The 13,334-nt window shown below is 37.5% G+C and overlaps 1 protein-coding gene across 3 annotated transcripts in view; it reads left to right on the plus strand.

Annotated features, from left to right (window-relative positions):
- Window positions 1–10,266, plus strand: part of LOC139968922 (cadherin-23-like) — a 120,832-nt gene extending 110,566 nt beyond the window's left edge. For 2 of the 3 annotated variants that reach the window (XM_071973544.1, XM_071973543.1), the window contains exons 58-66: window positions 423–558; window positions 1,087–1,175; window positions 2,391–2,543; window positions 3,192–3,258; window positions 3,462–3,586; window positions 4,588–4,611; window positions 6,726–6,827; window positions 8,064–8,145; window positions 8,858–10,266. In XM_071973544.1, coding sequence (XP_071829645.1) covers window positions 423–558; window positions 1,087–1,175; window positions 2,391–2,543; window positions 3,192–3,258; window positions 3,462–3,586; window positions 4,588–4,611; window positions 6,726–6,827; window positions 8,064–8,145; window positions 8,858–9,991 — 1,912 coding nt within the window. In that variant the 3' untranslated portion in view covers window positions 9,992–10,266. The remainder of the gene's footprint in view (window positions 1–422; window positions 559–1,086; window positions 1,176–2,390; window positions 2,544–3,191; window positions 3,259–3,461; window positions 3,587–4,587; window positions 4,612–6,725; window positions 6,828–8,063; window positions 8,146–8,857) is intronic. The other variant, XM_071973542.1, reaches the window with a different exon arrangement.
- Window positions 10,267–13,334: the final 3,068 nt, after the last annotated feature.

Raw genomic sequence — 13,334 nt, forward strand, 5'->3', positions numbered from 1 at the left:
TGTAGAGTAAACATATTGGGTGTTGCTATTACTGTATACTTCTGAACCGGATGCAATCTTGCTGTGCATCATTTCAAGTAACATTAACAGATTGCAGAATCTCAGTAAAAGTTCACAGTGTAAAATGAATGCATGTTGTATATGTTTTGTGGAAAAACATTTCTTTTCTAGTTTTATTTTGTTACCTGTATTACATTTACTCAACATGATTTTGATTTCAACGTGAAAAAGCTAGTTGATATTAGTCTAGTGTAGTTAAGATGCTCATATGTTTGTTAAACATATTTGTGTGTTTTTTCATTTTTTTTTTTCATTTTTTTTTCTCAACAAAAAAAGGTCTGTAAGAAAGAAAAATAAATGAATAGTGAAAAATGACAGAGTTGATTATACAAGGATTTCGAATAACCTTTTTGTGTTCTCAGGTTTTCCATAGAGGAAGACACAGGGATCATCTCCAATCTTCGTTTTTTCGAGGACGCCCACACCACCGGTTTCTTCGATGTCACCGTTGAGGCGGTGGATTCAGAAACAAAACAGACGGATGAAACTGTCGTTAGGGTGAGAAATGTCAAGCAGAAATTTGAAATAATTAATAATTTTGATGTGTGTTTTATATTAAACTGGCTGTGATCATTTTGAAGAACAAATGGAAGTATATACCTTTTTAATCATTACATAAAAGATGAAACATGTCTTCATTGTTTCACCTCATTGAAGTTACCCTTACAGTGCCAAGGAAACACACGTTGTAAAGGTTATTTGATTCAAATAACTGATTCTGTCATTCTTTCTGTAAGATTATGTTTTTGTTGAACGTACCTGTTGAGCTTTTTTCACCATTTCAAGCTTTTCCCATTCTAGCCAAAAGTTACTTTTGCAATCATTAAGTTTGATCAAGTTCCCAGTCACGTTTTTGTTATTAGTTAACATTAATTGTTTGTTGAACATGGAGATGTAAGACAAACAGACCACATTAGAGGAACAGTCGGGAAATTGTTTGACTTTGTACAAACTTATCGACTATCAGTGAAAGCCGGCCAGCTTAACAAGACCTGTCAACATCAGTTTCATTCTTCTTTCTTCAAGGTCTATGTTCTGGATTTGAATCAACAAATTATTCTGGTGATCAACTCTCCCGTGAATGAAGTTAACGCCAAAAAGGAAGCTCTGGCCAAGTAAGAATTATAATCCGCTTCGAGAATTTGATTTAATGATTCAGTTTCATTATATGAAAATCAGCAGGATGTAAAGCAAACTTGTATAAATTGGTAGGTTAAAGTATCCTGTCAAAAGTAGGGCTGAGGGGGCTGCAGCATCTTGCAGCTAGGCTGCATAGAACAGTAATCTTTTGTGTCTTTACAGCTTCACACAATATATACTGCAGGTCTACAGAGATAATCACTATTGCTTGATATTAATTCATTAATTTAGTTAAATACAAATAGTGGCTTTAAGAAACAAGTTACTTGAACTTTAGGTATCATGTTGGAAACAGGACCTGAGGGGGCTGCGGCATCATGCAGCCAGGCTGCACAGGACCTTCAATTATTGTGCTTTATAGCTTCATACAAATAGATACAGCAGGTCTGCAGAGATAAGCAGTATTGTTTGATATTGAGTCTTCCTAGCTAAGCAGGATTTTGAAGCTGCTGCAGCTTTTCTGCCTCACCTCAAGATCTCATCAAGCTTACATCCCCCATTTTTTTAATTCGTATTGTAAACTTGTTGTTATTTAAAAATGTTCACTGATTGTTTCCCGAGTAAATGATGTTAATGAAGTTATAATTGGAAGGTGTGAAAGGGATTCTGGTTGAGATGTTGCAGTGCAGTCCCAAAAATCATCATTGATCTTGTAATTGAAGTGATGTAAACAGCCTGCCAAATGTACCTTGACTGGTCCCGACATACATTACCAACTTGCATTAAACAATTGAGGTGGCAAATGTTGTTAATTTGATCAGTGATTTAGGATGAATATGTCATCTTCTTTCACCCTTATAAGACAAGGACATATAATACCCTATCATGGTTCTGTAACGTCAGATGCTCACTGCTGCAATTTTCTTTAAAACTTGTGTTCTTTAGCTTAATTTTCCCCACTTTTTCCCTTCCCCACTCCTTCCAACCCTTCTCTATCACCTTCCATACACCTCCCTGCCCCTCTCCTTCCTACCCCTCTCCTTCCCCTCTCCTCCCTGCTCCTCTCACCCCTTCCCCACTCCTCACTGCCCCCCTCATCCCCTCCTCCTGCCTGTCTCCTTTGCCCTTCTCTTTGGTCAGGACCATGCACAAAACCGTCAAGTGTAACCCATTCCAACTACTTCTATAACTGTAATTTCAATTATGACTCATAGATCTCATTCATTTCTGTTGTTTCTTGCTCTTGTCAGATTGTTGTCTGAGTTGACAGGCGGTGACGTACAGATTGATGACGTATCGGTACTAGCCACAGAGACTGGCACAGACGATACACGCTCCATGGTAACACTCTATGTGATTGACCCAGACACTAACCTCATCTTGGATGCAGACACAGTCATCAAGTAAGGATCTACTCCTCTCAGTTTCCCTGGAAACTGATCCCCTTGCTCTAGTCCGAGATGAAAAAATATGCCAAGATACCTGGTTGATGAATTTCATGGCATACCTTTCAGTCAACATCTATTTAAAAAGTTTTCTTCTTTTACTAATATTGCATTTTCATTATTAAAAAAACAAGTTTCGTGGCCTTTTAAGCAATATGATATACATTTATGTGTTCTGATGTAGATCTGTCAGTAACCTTATGATTTTAAGAAAATACGGGAGATGCTATGGTGGTTAAGATCACAGATCTTATAAAACTGAAATGTTAAAAAATAGAAATGTTAAATATTTATTGAGCTACAGCGTATAACAATACCAGAATATGACTCATGTGGGGCGGGGTAAAGTATCTGACAATTAATTGTTTCCTCATTAATGTCCAACCCCCCCTACCACCCTCACACCCCATCCAACATCTCTCTCCAGTGCCATCACTGGTCAGTTTTAAAGGATGCACATGCTTTATTTCTAAATTAATTATTAAAGTTTAAGAGAGAAAATTCTTAATACCATAGAAAACTCAGCCTTTATATTCAGGGGTATATTTTGTCTCGCATAAATTAAACATCTCTCTCTTCCTCTTTCTCTTTCTTTCTCATGAACAGAAGCCTCGACAAATCACCAATGAGTGTGGAAGAATTGTTTGTCCAAGAATCTATTCGGGATATTTACGTGAGTTTTGTACCATGTTTGACAACCTCTCCAAGCGACGAAATTCTCTTTCTGGGAATTTTTGTTTTGTTTTCCAGCTTCCATAGCAATTTTGACTTTTCTTTCCTACAAGCAGTGAAATTCATATATTCTTATTCCACATGTGTCAAACTTAACCAGTTCCATCATTTACAAACCTATGTTTTTTTCTATTGATTTTTCAGCCCTTAGTGGGAGACCAGGTCCAGACTATGTTTGGTACCCTTGGTATTTCCCTCCTGGCGATAGCACTGCTGCTTCTCTTTGGTAACACCCTCTTCATCATCATACTGTGCTGTTTGAGATGGAGGTAAGACAACTTTGAGGAACCCTCTCTATCCCCCCCCTCCAAAGCATACCAATGTCATCCTACTGCTTTTTAGGATGCTAGTACCAGTGTATACACCAGCCTAAATGTATGATACTGTACATGGTAATACACCATACTCTACAAGTATGATACTGTACATGGTAATACACCATACTGTACAAGTATGATACTGTACATGGTAATACACCATACTCTACAAGTATGATACTGTACATGGTAATACACTAGACTACATGTATGATACTGTACATGGTAATACACCATACTGTACAAGTATGATACTGTACATGGTAATACACCATACTGCACAAGTATGATACTGTACATGGTAATACACCATACTGTACAAGTATGATACTGTACATGGTAATACACCATACTGTACAAGTATGATACTGTACATGGTAATACACCATACTGTACAAGTATGATACTGTACATGGTAATACACCATACTGTACAAGTATGATACTGTACATGGTAATACACCATACTGTACAATTATGATACTGTACATGGTAATACACCATACTCTACAAGTATGATACTGTACATGGTAATACACCATACTCTACAAGTATGATACTGCTGGGCTAGAGTATAGAAGGCTACTCCTAAAGTAATACAATAGAATGCCAAAAGTATAGAAACATGCGGCTTCCTGTCTTAATTGGTTTTACAAAAAAATAGTTTTCTATGTAAGTGCTCGTAAAGTACTTGTCCTGAGTGAGCTAGTACCAAGTACCTTTGCCAGGTACTTTTGAGGTAATACGACACTGCTGATGATAGAAATGTTACCTCATCAGAACTGAATGTTGATTTCAACTGAAAACACTACACTTTGCTTTTAGAATTTTAAATATACAGACATTTGTTAACTGAATCATGGAATGAGGCAAAGAAAGAGAGTGCAACAATTCTGTCAAAATGTGAACATTTTCCCTTTTTTTTTTAAATATTGTTTCTTTTGCTTATTAAAGTCCTGACCCTGAGGAACGTGAAAGGTAACTCTAATGCAGACATCAATCATTTATTTGAACACTTTTCTTGTTTTCCAGACCTAATCTTGGTGTACCACTGTTTGAATCTCCTTCAATCTTTTCTTCATTCCATACATAAACACTATACAGTCTAGCTTTTGTAGTGTAGTGATTTTTCTATGTCCCTCTGTTACTTGCCCATTGAAGTAGAATCCTTAACAATCAGCCCAACCCTACCCCGTGCCTCCCCCCCACCTGCCTACCTCTTCATTACCCCACTGGCATATTTTCATATTAAGTTCTAGCCCATCCCCCACTCCCCCCCCCCCCCCCCCGCCCTCCTTTGCCCCCTAGTTTTCCTTTTCCCTTTTAGAGAAATTGAGTGTCAGTTCAATTTAAATAGTACAACTCATGCACATTTCTACTAATATCTCAGGATTGCTATTTGATATCTTCCCAAAATAATTTCTACTTTTTTAAGTATGATGTATTCATTACTAACAATTTGTTCAAATTCCAAATTAAGTTTCCAAAAAGCATTTACAAATAAAAGTTTGGTTAGTAATTGTATCCATTACTGACCAATTGCCAAAACTGTCATTTCCAAAATAAAAGGTAATGCAAGGTTAGATAGTATACCCCCATATTTTGGTCAGGAAATAAAATGATATTTATCTTGACCCCCTCATGAAGACATTAAAGGGTAGTTAGGTACCACACAGTACACTTAATGGGAGGGGAGAGTGTTGAGGATCTCTCAGTTTTGGTGGTCCTATGTTTCAAGGATGATGGTTAAATACCCACATTTTGAACACATCCAGAAATTTTGTCCAAGATAAAAATCTATTGCCAGAAAGAAACGTAAAGGTAACTGGAAGTCTCCTTGCATATTAAGCACTATTACACAACTAAGTGTAAAAATATGTTAACCATGTGAACAGTTGTCTATGTAATTATTGGACGGATGATCTGGGTAAATTTCCTTTAGATTTGTAGTCGTAAACAATCACAACTTATGCTGAAGCTGTTTCTATGAACCCAGCGGCCACACAAAATAAAATTAATAATATTCAGGCATAATTTGCTGCACATTCGGGGATTTCCAGGATCTGCTTAGCATATGAGATTTGGAGAAACAGTAGTAAGATGATAGATGATAACCTTGATTATTATAATATCATCGTTTTGTACATACCCTGAAACTTTCATGTGAGCCCACTGCTACACTATCTGGCAGCTGTGATTCATTTCAAGTTTCAATCTTGGGACATTTCTGGGGATACTTTAAATCTGGGAAAGGTCCATGGAATCCAGTGAAATTAGCCAAAGATAACCGCATACTTCTGTTCACCTTTACGATAGTAGGAATACTGTATTGCATCATCTTCTGAAGACATTTATTTTCTGAACCATCAACATATAATCTATTTATAAACAATCTCAGATTTGGCACTTACAGGAAACATAAGGCACCTGCATAAATATTTGACAGTCCTTGGAACTATTTGAGCTGTATATTTTTTTAGGACTCATGTACTTATTTTCCCTTTATACTTCTCCATTCTAATTATCCTAATTATCCTTATTGTTTCTATATTGTGTGTTGACTTGACCAAACACTGTCATTGTGTACCTTTTCTCCTGTCTTATTTTTGTATTTCCTATGTGGTCGATAACTTCACTTCTACCCTGCTATTTAAGTGCTTTTGGTTCAACCTGATATGATTGCAGCCTAACATGCCAACCAACATATTGTCATGTAGCCTAGTGTTATATTGGAACACTATGAACTACTATCTGTTCAAGCCACTCCATAATCGTGCAGCCTATCCACCTTTTGACAGTAATACATCTACCCAGACTTTCATATAAAGATTAAGCTCTACCTATGATATATCTGCTATGAAATTGCAACAGGTCTGGATTTGTTTTCTTCCTTTTTCCTTTCTTGGTTTTTTACTCCTCCCTAGCTACCATTATAGACTTTATTTATGTACATTAAATGCCATCTGTCAGGTGACAATCTTGCTGGAAAAAAAGATTGAATTTTCAGGTCATCTGTTTGGTTTGTATCTATATATTTTTTATCTCCAAAGTTGGATAATATCTGACAATTTGTTACTACTTTCTGTTCATAGGTATCTGCGCATGTTAACAGGTGGTCTCCAGAGTGGAGTTCTCTACAGTAAGGGAAGCATTCGGACAGATCTCAATGCCACGGAGATCAGCAGCTTTGGTGGGTGAGTACAATTACAATTACTTGAAAAGATCCAGAGGAGGGCTACTAGGATGATTAGTTCCTTAAAGAGTGTTCCTTATTATAGGAGGTTACAACTGTTGAATCTCACCACACTGGAGTTTAGGAGCTTACGTGGGGACTTGATTCAGGGTTTCAAGATTGTGTATGGTTTTGACAATTTATCCTTTACCGACTTTTTCATGTTTGCTATTAAATAGTAGTTGTACCAGAGGTAATTGTCTTAAACTCCAAAAGTCACATAGTAGGATTAATATTCGGCATAACTTCTTTTCTAATAGGGTGGTGAATGAGTGGAACGGTTTGCCCGAGAAAGTTGTACTTGCAAGTAGTGTCAATAGGTTTAAGAATGCTTTGGACAAGCACTTTAAGCATTGTAATCGGGTCTGAGTGTTTGTGCCTTCATTTCTTTCCTCTCTCTTTAGGGTCCTTGATGGGGACTTGAGTGTCCCTCCTGATCCTTTTTTTTTCCTACTAAACTAAACTAAACATATGAAAGAACAGGAAAACATCTCACCATTAAGGTGTAAAGGTGACAGAAGCATAAAGTGTATCACTTGTGGTTCTCTTCTTCAATAAAGTAAAAAAAAATGGATTTTTAACCTGACGGGGGGAGTAGGGGGGCGGGAGGGTGTACAGTGAGTTTTGGGTGTACAGTTTTCATCATTTTAAGTGGATCAAAACCTTTTAAACATGATAACAGTACTGAACACAAACTGACTAGAATTAAACTGGAAGAAAGTTGGAATATTGTTTCACATACCTGTCAATCGCCTATCCCCCTCCCTCCCTCCCCCACCCTTCCTCACCAACCCAAAGGTGTAAACCTGGAGATTTCCAATATAATAATGGATATTGTTGGCCAAAAGCTACAGATTTTACATACCATTTCGATTGCAAGTATTTAAGCAGTTGTGTTTGAACGTCTTCATAAACAGAATTCCATAACTGTACCAAAAGAGGAACCACAAACAAAGCTGCTTTACTCTGCTTAGCATGTGAGATTTAGAGAATCAGATGTAAGATGATAACCTTGAGGCTCACGGTACAATTCTGATCGTTAGCATGTACGGCGTTGTTAATATAAAATCATACTTTTATACATATCCTGAAACTCTCGTGTAAAGCCCACTGCTGCACTATCAGGCAGCTGTGATTCATTTTCAAGTTTCATATTACTATTTTTGCTATTTTACAATATTTTTGGTTTCATTTTCAGATCGAATCCTGCATTCGATTCAGATGGCAGCCTTGGTGACTGGCCAACCAGCAGATCAGACATTGCTGGAAGGGAGGCTGTGGTAAGTTTCATATCTCCATTGACCCCCCTGTCACCCCCCCTTTCCTCTCCCCCTCCCCATTGCTCTTCCCTATTGCCACATTCAATCCTATCAAACATTGTTACACCAAGCATCTGTTAATGTGATAGAGGTGGACATTACCTGATAGGGATAACTCACATGGTACTCTACTTGAATACCCAACACAGTAAACAGCCTGATTCTTTTGGTGGAAGTCATAACTATTCTGTGTTTGTTCAGACAATGAAGTTTCATCCAGAAACAGGTCACCATCCTCATCTACCAAGTTTTTGTGTTAAATTATACCAGCACTATATGCCTTCATACATAATCTTAAATAACTCTACATAATTACTCTCAGAGGCTTGACCTAATACAAGGGGGATGATAGTTGATTGAGAGTGGACCCCAACACACACTAAAGACATAAAGTTAAATTTAAGGCCATCCCATCTCAGAGCGACTAGCTTTTTTCACTTTATGAAGACTTGTGTTGGCTGATTTACCTCAAATTGTAGACTTGGTGATCTCTTTGGAACTGTACATATGTTTTGCGTGTTGCTTACCTGCGTCCCGCAAATCCTACTTTATAATGGCTCAAGGGTGCTGAAGGAAAGGTTTTCAAACATGAGGTAAATGTTGAACCTTGCACCACATATGGATGGTACAACTTGCCCACGTTAACAATGCATGCTTTCTTTACCCTTCTCAGGAGGCATCTATGCAGTTCCTTTCATCCGAAATTGCTTCTAGTGCCCCAGGGGATGTCATCATGACCAGTTTCGTCAGTGAAAAAGCTCTGAAGGGAGATTACACCCAAGGAATCCGTTACGGATCCAAGGGATCACCCCCTGGAGCAGGCCGAAATATGCTCGGATCCCTCAACTCACTGAGGAGCGAAGGGAGCGGAGCATCGGCGAGCTCTTCCTACGAGCCCAGGAGTTACGGATCCAAATCAAACTCGCCCCCTGGAGGAAAGAAATACAACAAAGGGAGCGTCTCTACCTCTCAGGCCGCTCAGTCCTTCGCCGAGTATCAGCGCAGCCACGGAGGTGACAGACGAGGGTCGTTGATAAAGATCGATGAGAACGAGGATACCTTCCGACCGAGAGAACAGTCGACCGCTGAGAGAGGCGACCCCACGGCAGAGATCCGCCGGATCCTACAAGAACTGACGGACGACGGGAAGCCTTCCCCGAGCGGGATCTCATACGATTCCTCTTCCTCCCAGGCAGCGATGGAGGCATACAGGGACCAGTTGGAGTACGACAACGAACTGACGCCAATCACCGAGAATGACGAGGACGCACTCTCGAGCTTCTCCTCAAGGAGAGGCAGTGAGAGATTGGTAGATCCCATGGAGATATCGTTCGAGTTGGACGTAGACGGCATGACTCCCCGGAATAAGAGCGAAAAGTTCACTGATCGCCGGACGGACCCGAACCGACTCCTCGCCATCAAGAACTCACCGTCGAAGACGATCTACACGGGAGAAAATAACAACCTACCGCCGGAAGTACACCACGCCGGCACCAACGCTCAAGCCAAACGACAGTTTAAAGACTTCAGAGAGTCTGCGGAAAGTGAAGCCAAGGGCCACGCCGCGATCGTCCGCCAACTCACTGATGACGAGGATGAGGATGAAGGGCCACTCATTCGGACCGCCTCTGCCGTACCGAACGGGCACAGACAACCGACGCACGGTCGTGTACCGATCGAAGATGACTCGGACTCGGATGATAGTAGCAATAGTAGTGACTTTGAATTAGAAGAAATACCCGGTCTGAGTAGCTCCGGGCAAACCGGCAAGAATTCCGGCTTTTACGAAGTCCAAACAAAGGTCTAGTCGTACCAGTGTACCGAAGGGGGATGAATTTCATACGAGAGTTCTTTCAAGAAGCATCGAAGGTGTATAACGAGAGGCAAATACTAACGTCATCTGTATAAAGGAAGAGATAGAAATGGACATGGGTGAACTACCATCAGTTGTAAAAAAAAAAAATTGTAAAACTTAAGAAGCTTCTACAGTACTAGGTTATGCTCAGGGTTTTGAGTTCAAAACAAAGGTGATTGCACTTATTATTAACATATTTTGTATTCTGATGTACAATTGATTAGATCCAGTAGATATTATTAAGTGCAAATCCATAGGTTTCTGATTTTCTTTACATTTTCTTAATGTTTTACGTCATTATTTGCCAATATTCTGTCAATTTTTTCTTTAGCCTGTTCTGCAAATATCTGAAAGTTAGTAATCAAATTTGTTATAAAAATAGTCACTCTATGTTTTGCGTCGTGTAGATATTTCATCATAACAGTTTTCAGCAAGTTTTATTACTTTTATCTAAGCACAAAGCATGGACAACTTTTATCCATTTGTAAACTAAATTTTACGTGATGTCAAGTTGGATGGTCATAGATCAGGAATGTGTGAAATTTTTTCTCCTTTGGGAGGGGGGCGGGGGGGGGGGAGGTTTTGGAATGGGAGTTTTGTGTGTCAGCTTAATGTGTTTCTATGAGATTTATGTGTAGTTGAAAAAGCTAGGATAAAATCAATACGTACGGTCTGTCAAAAGTAGTTCAAAATTTCACGTTTATGTTATTAGCATTGAAAAGTTGCAACCTTAGCAAGGCATTTCTTGAAGCAAGTTATGGTGATATTAGGAAGTTTTTGGCATATTTTTAGATACTTACAGCACTACTTGAGTCTCTTAATGACAATGTTTTACAACCTAATTTAGGTTGAAAGCTTTGGACATTTTATACTTTTAGAAGAAATATATTCTCACTAAAAAGAGAATATTCCACTTTGATTCTCCCAGGCAGTGGATCACAATTCTTTCCAGGAATTGGATAAGTTGTTCTTCAAAAAAAAAGATTTATTTTGCTAGTTTAAACTTTTTATTAATTCATCCTTGAAATGTGATACATTTGGAACGTTGCATGCTTACCTCTCAAAGTTCTCTGTATTTAAGAATTTTTTTGGTTGAAATTAAATTAAACATTTCTTTGTATAAGTATTATTTTGCACTGTGGATAAGTAATGATATATATTATAAAGAAACCCAGGCAAACATTTACATGCAGTCCTATGCTGGCCATGAGGACTACATTTCAATTCAAGGTTGCCAGTTTTTCTGTAATGCAACTAGCCAAGGGTGCAAAAAAAAGTCAAACACACAAATCTGCAGTTATTTTGACCCTACATATAGGTAGGAATTTTGTGGGTTAGATACACATTAGGGAGTGAAAGGTGGTAAAACCACCGACACATAGGACCTATGTGCAACTTGCCTAATGTTGAATGATCAGTTTTAGAATCTTCAGCTACTATTTCTCTCTTAGTTGGTAGGTCACTAAAACAACACCAAAATGCTCTTTGGCCAGTCCTTACCTCTTTTTTTTCCCTCCGGCCAATGAAAATTGAAAAATGCCTAATTCATAATTTTTGGCATTTAAAATGCCAAACTGGCAGTGCCGATTCAATTCTCTCTGGTGTTGCCAAATGCATTCACAAAATGTAACATCTTTGCCATATACGTACGATGATATATGAGGATGAGTTTGACTTAAAGATGTTTTCAGTTTTTCTTTAACCCTTTAAGTTATATGCTGGTGAAGGGACATATATAATAACATAAAATGTCACAGCTACATACCTTATGAGTGAAATACAGCAGTACAATTTTAGCAATTGTATTTAACATTCATACGGTGTATGTAAAACTTTATGCCTGACAACAGATGAATAATGAGAAAATATAGATGAAGTGCCTGATATTTATCAAGATAATCCATATATATATTTAAATATGTATATAAATATATATATATATATATATATATAGATATATATATATATATATATATATATATAGATATATATATATATATATATATATATATATATATATATATATATATATATATATATATATATATATATTTATATATGTACAAAGACAAAAGATGGGAAACAATGGCTTTTGCAAAATAAGATAAATTTAGTCTTATTCTTATATATAAAATTATTTGGTAAAAGAAACCGCCGAGTGATATGATTTAATATAGTTTTTATGAAGATATATGAAGTGGTTTCTTTATGTTTTGTAATTGTGGATATATTAGATAAGATTATTTTTTATTCAGAAAATAGATTAATAAAGTTTTGCCTAAGTTAATATCATCGTTACTGTGATACAGTGTTCTTTTTTTTTTCTTCATTCTTGCTTTTGTCAAAACCATTTAACCAAAATAAATATGACTACATCATAGTTCATCTTAAGTAAGATCTTTACCCTGCACGCTTGAAGACACTCAAATTATCTGGCCTTTTTTTTTTTTTTTTTGCCGTACAACGAAAGCGCCCTCACTTTTGTTCATAGCTTCACAGGTTAAAGACACGGCGATACAATGTGTCAGCCCACTCCCGTACTTCAATGTCTATGGTGTTGGTTCAGAAGGGACATTTATAGAAAAATTTAAAAAAGACTGCAAAGTCTAAATAACGACATTCTATCACGAAAGATCGCGATAAAATAATGTTGACATTTCATGATTAAAAGTTGATATCATTTCGGGATAAAACGAAATTTCCAAACTTTCGAAACTGCTGATATCATCAAACCATTTGATGATATCATCTAATGATTTGATGATATCAGCAAATAATTGGTGCTATCATTAAATTATTGCTGATATCAGCATAAATTGTTGATATCAGCAAATATCGAATAAAAAGTAAAACGGCTTGCCAAAAAAGATGTCAGCCATATATGGCTGACATCTTTTTCTCAACGATAATATAATTAAAATTAAGGTCAGCAAGTTTAAAGCTCCCGTATTTTCAATATGAGCGGAGTATGAATATCCTGTTTGAATAGTATGAAGTGAATCGTAGGCCTATCTATACAGTAGCCTTTCTATTGTCTGGGTTAGCGGGGCAACGCGTATTTTGTTAAGAGTAATCTAAGTGAACCTTGAAGATATGTAAGTACTAGCTCATTGTTAGGTGTTAATGTGCTACACTTAAGTTCTAAAAGGATAAAGTTAAGCCTACATCAACATGGCAGGCTTTTGAACTCATCGAAATAAAGTTCATGACCCTGACACTAGGCTTTGAGAACACAAAGCCTGGTTCTTTGACAGCTAGTGGAATCGATAAACCATATACCACGTATCAAAACTAG

Source organism: Apostichopus japonicus, chromosome 6, assembly GCF_037975245.1.
Source record: "Apostichopus japonicus isolate 1M-3 chromosome 6, ASM3797524v1, whole genome shotgun sequence".
In the NCBI taxonomy this organism is placed as follows: Eukaryota; Metazoa; Echinodermata; class Holothuroidea; order Aspidochirotida; family Stichopodidae; genus Apostichopus; species Apostichopus japonicus.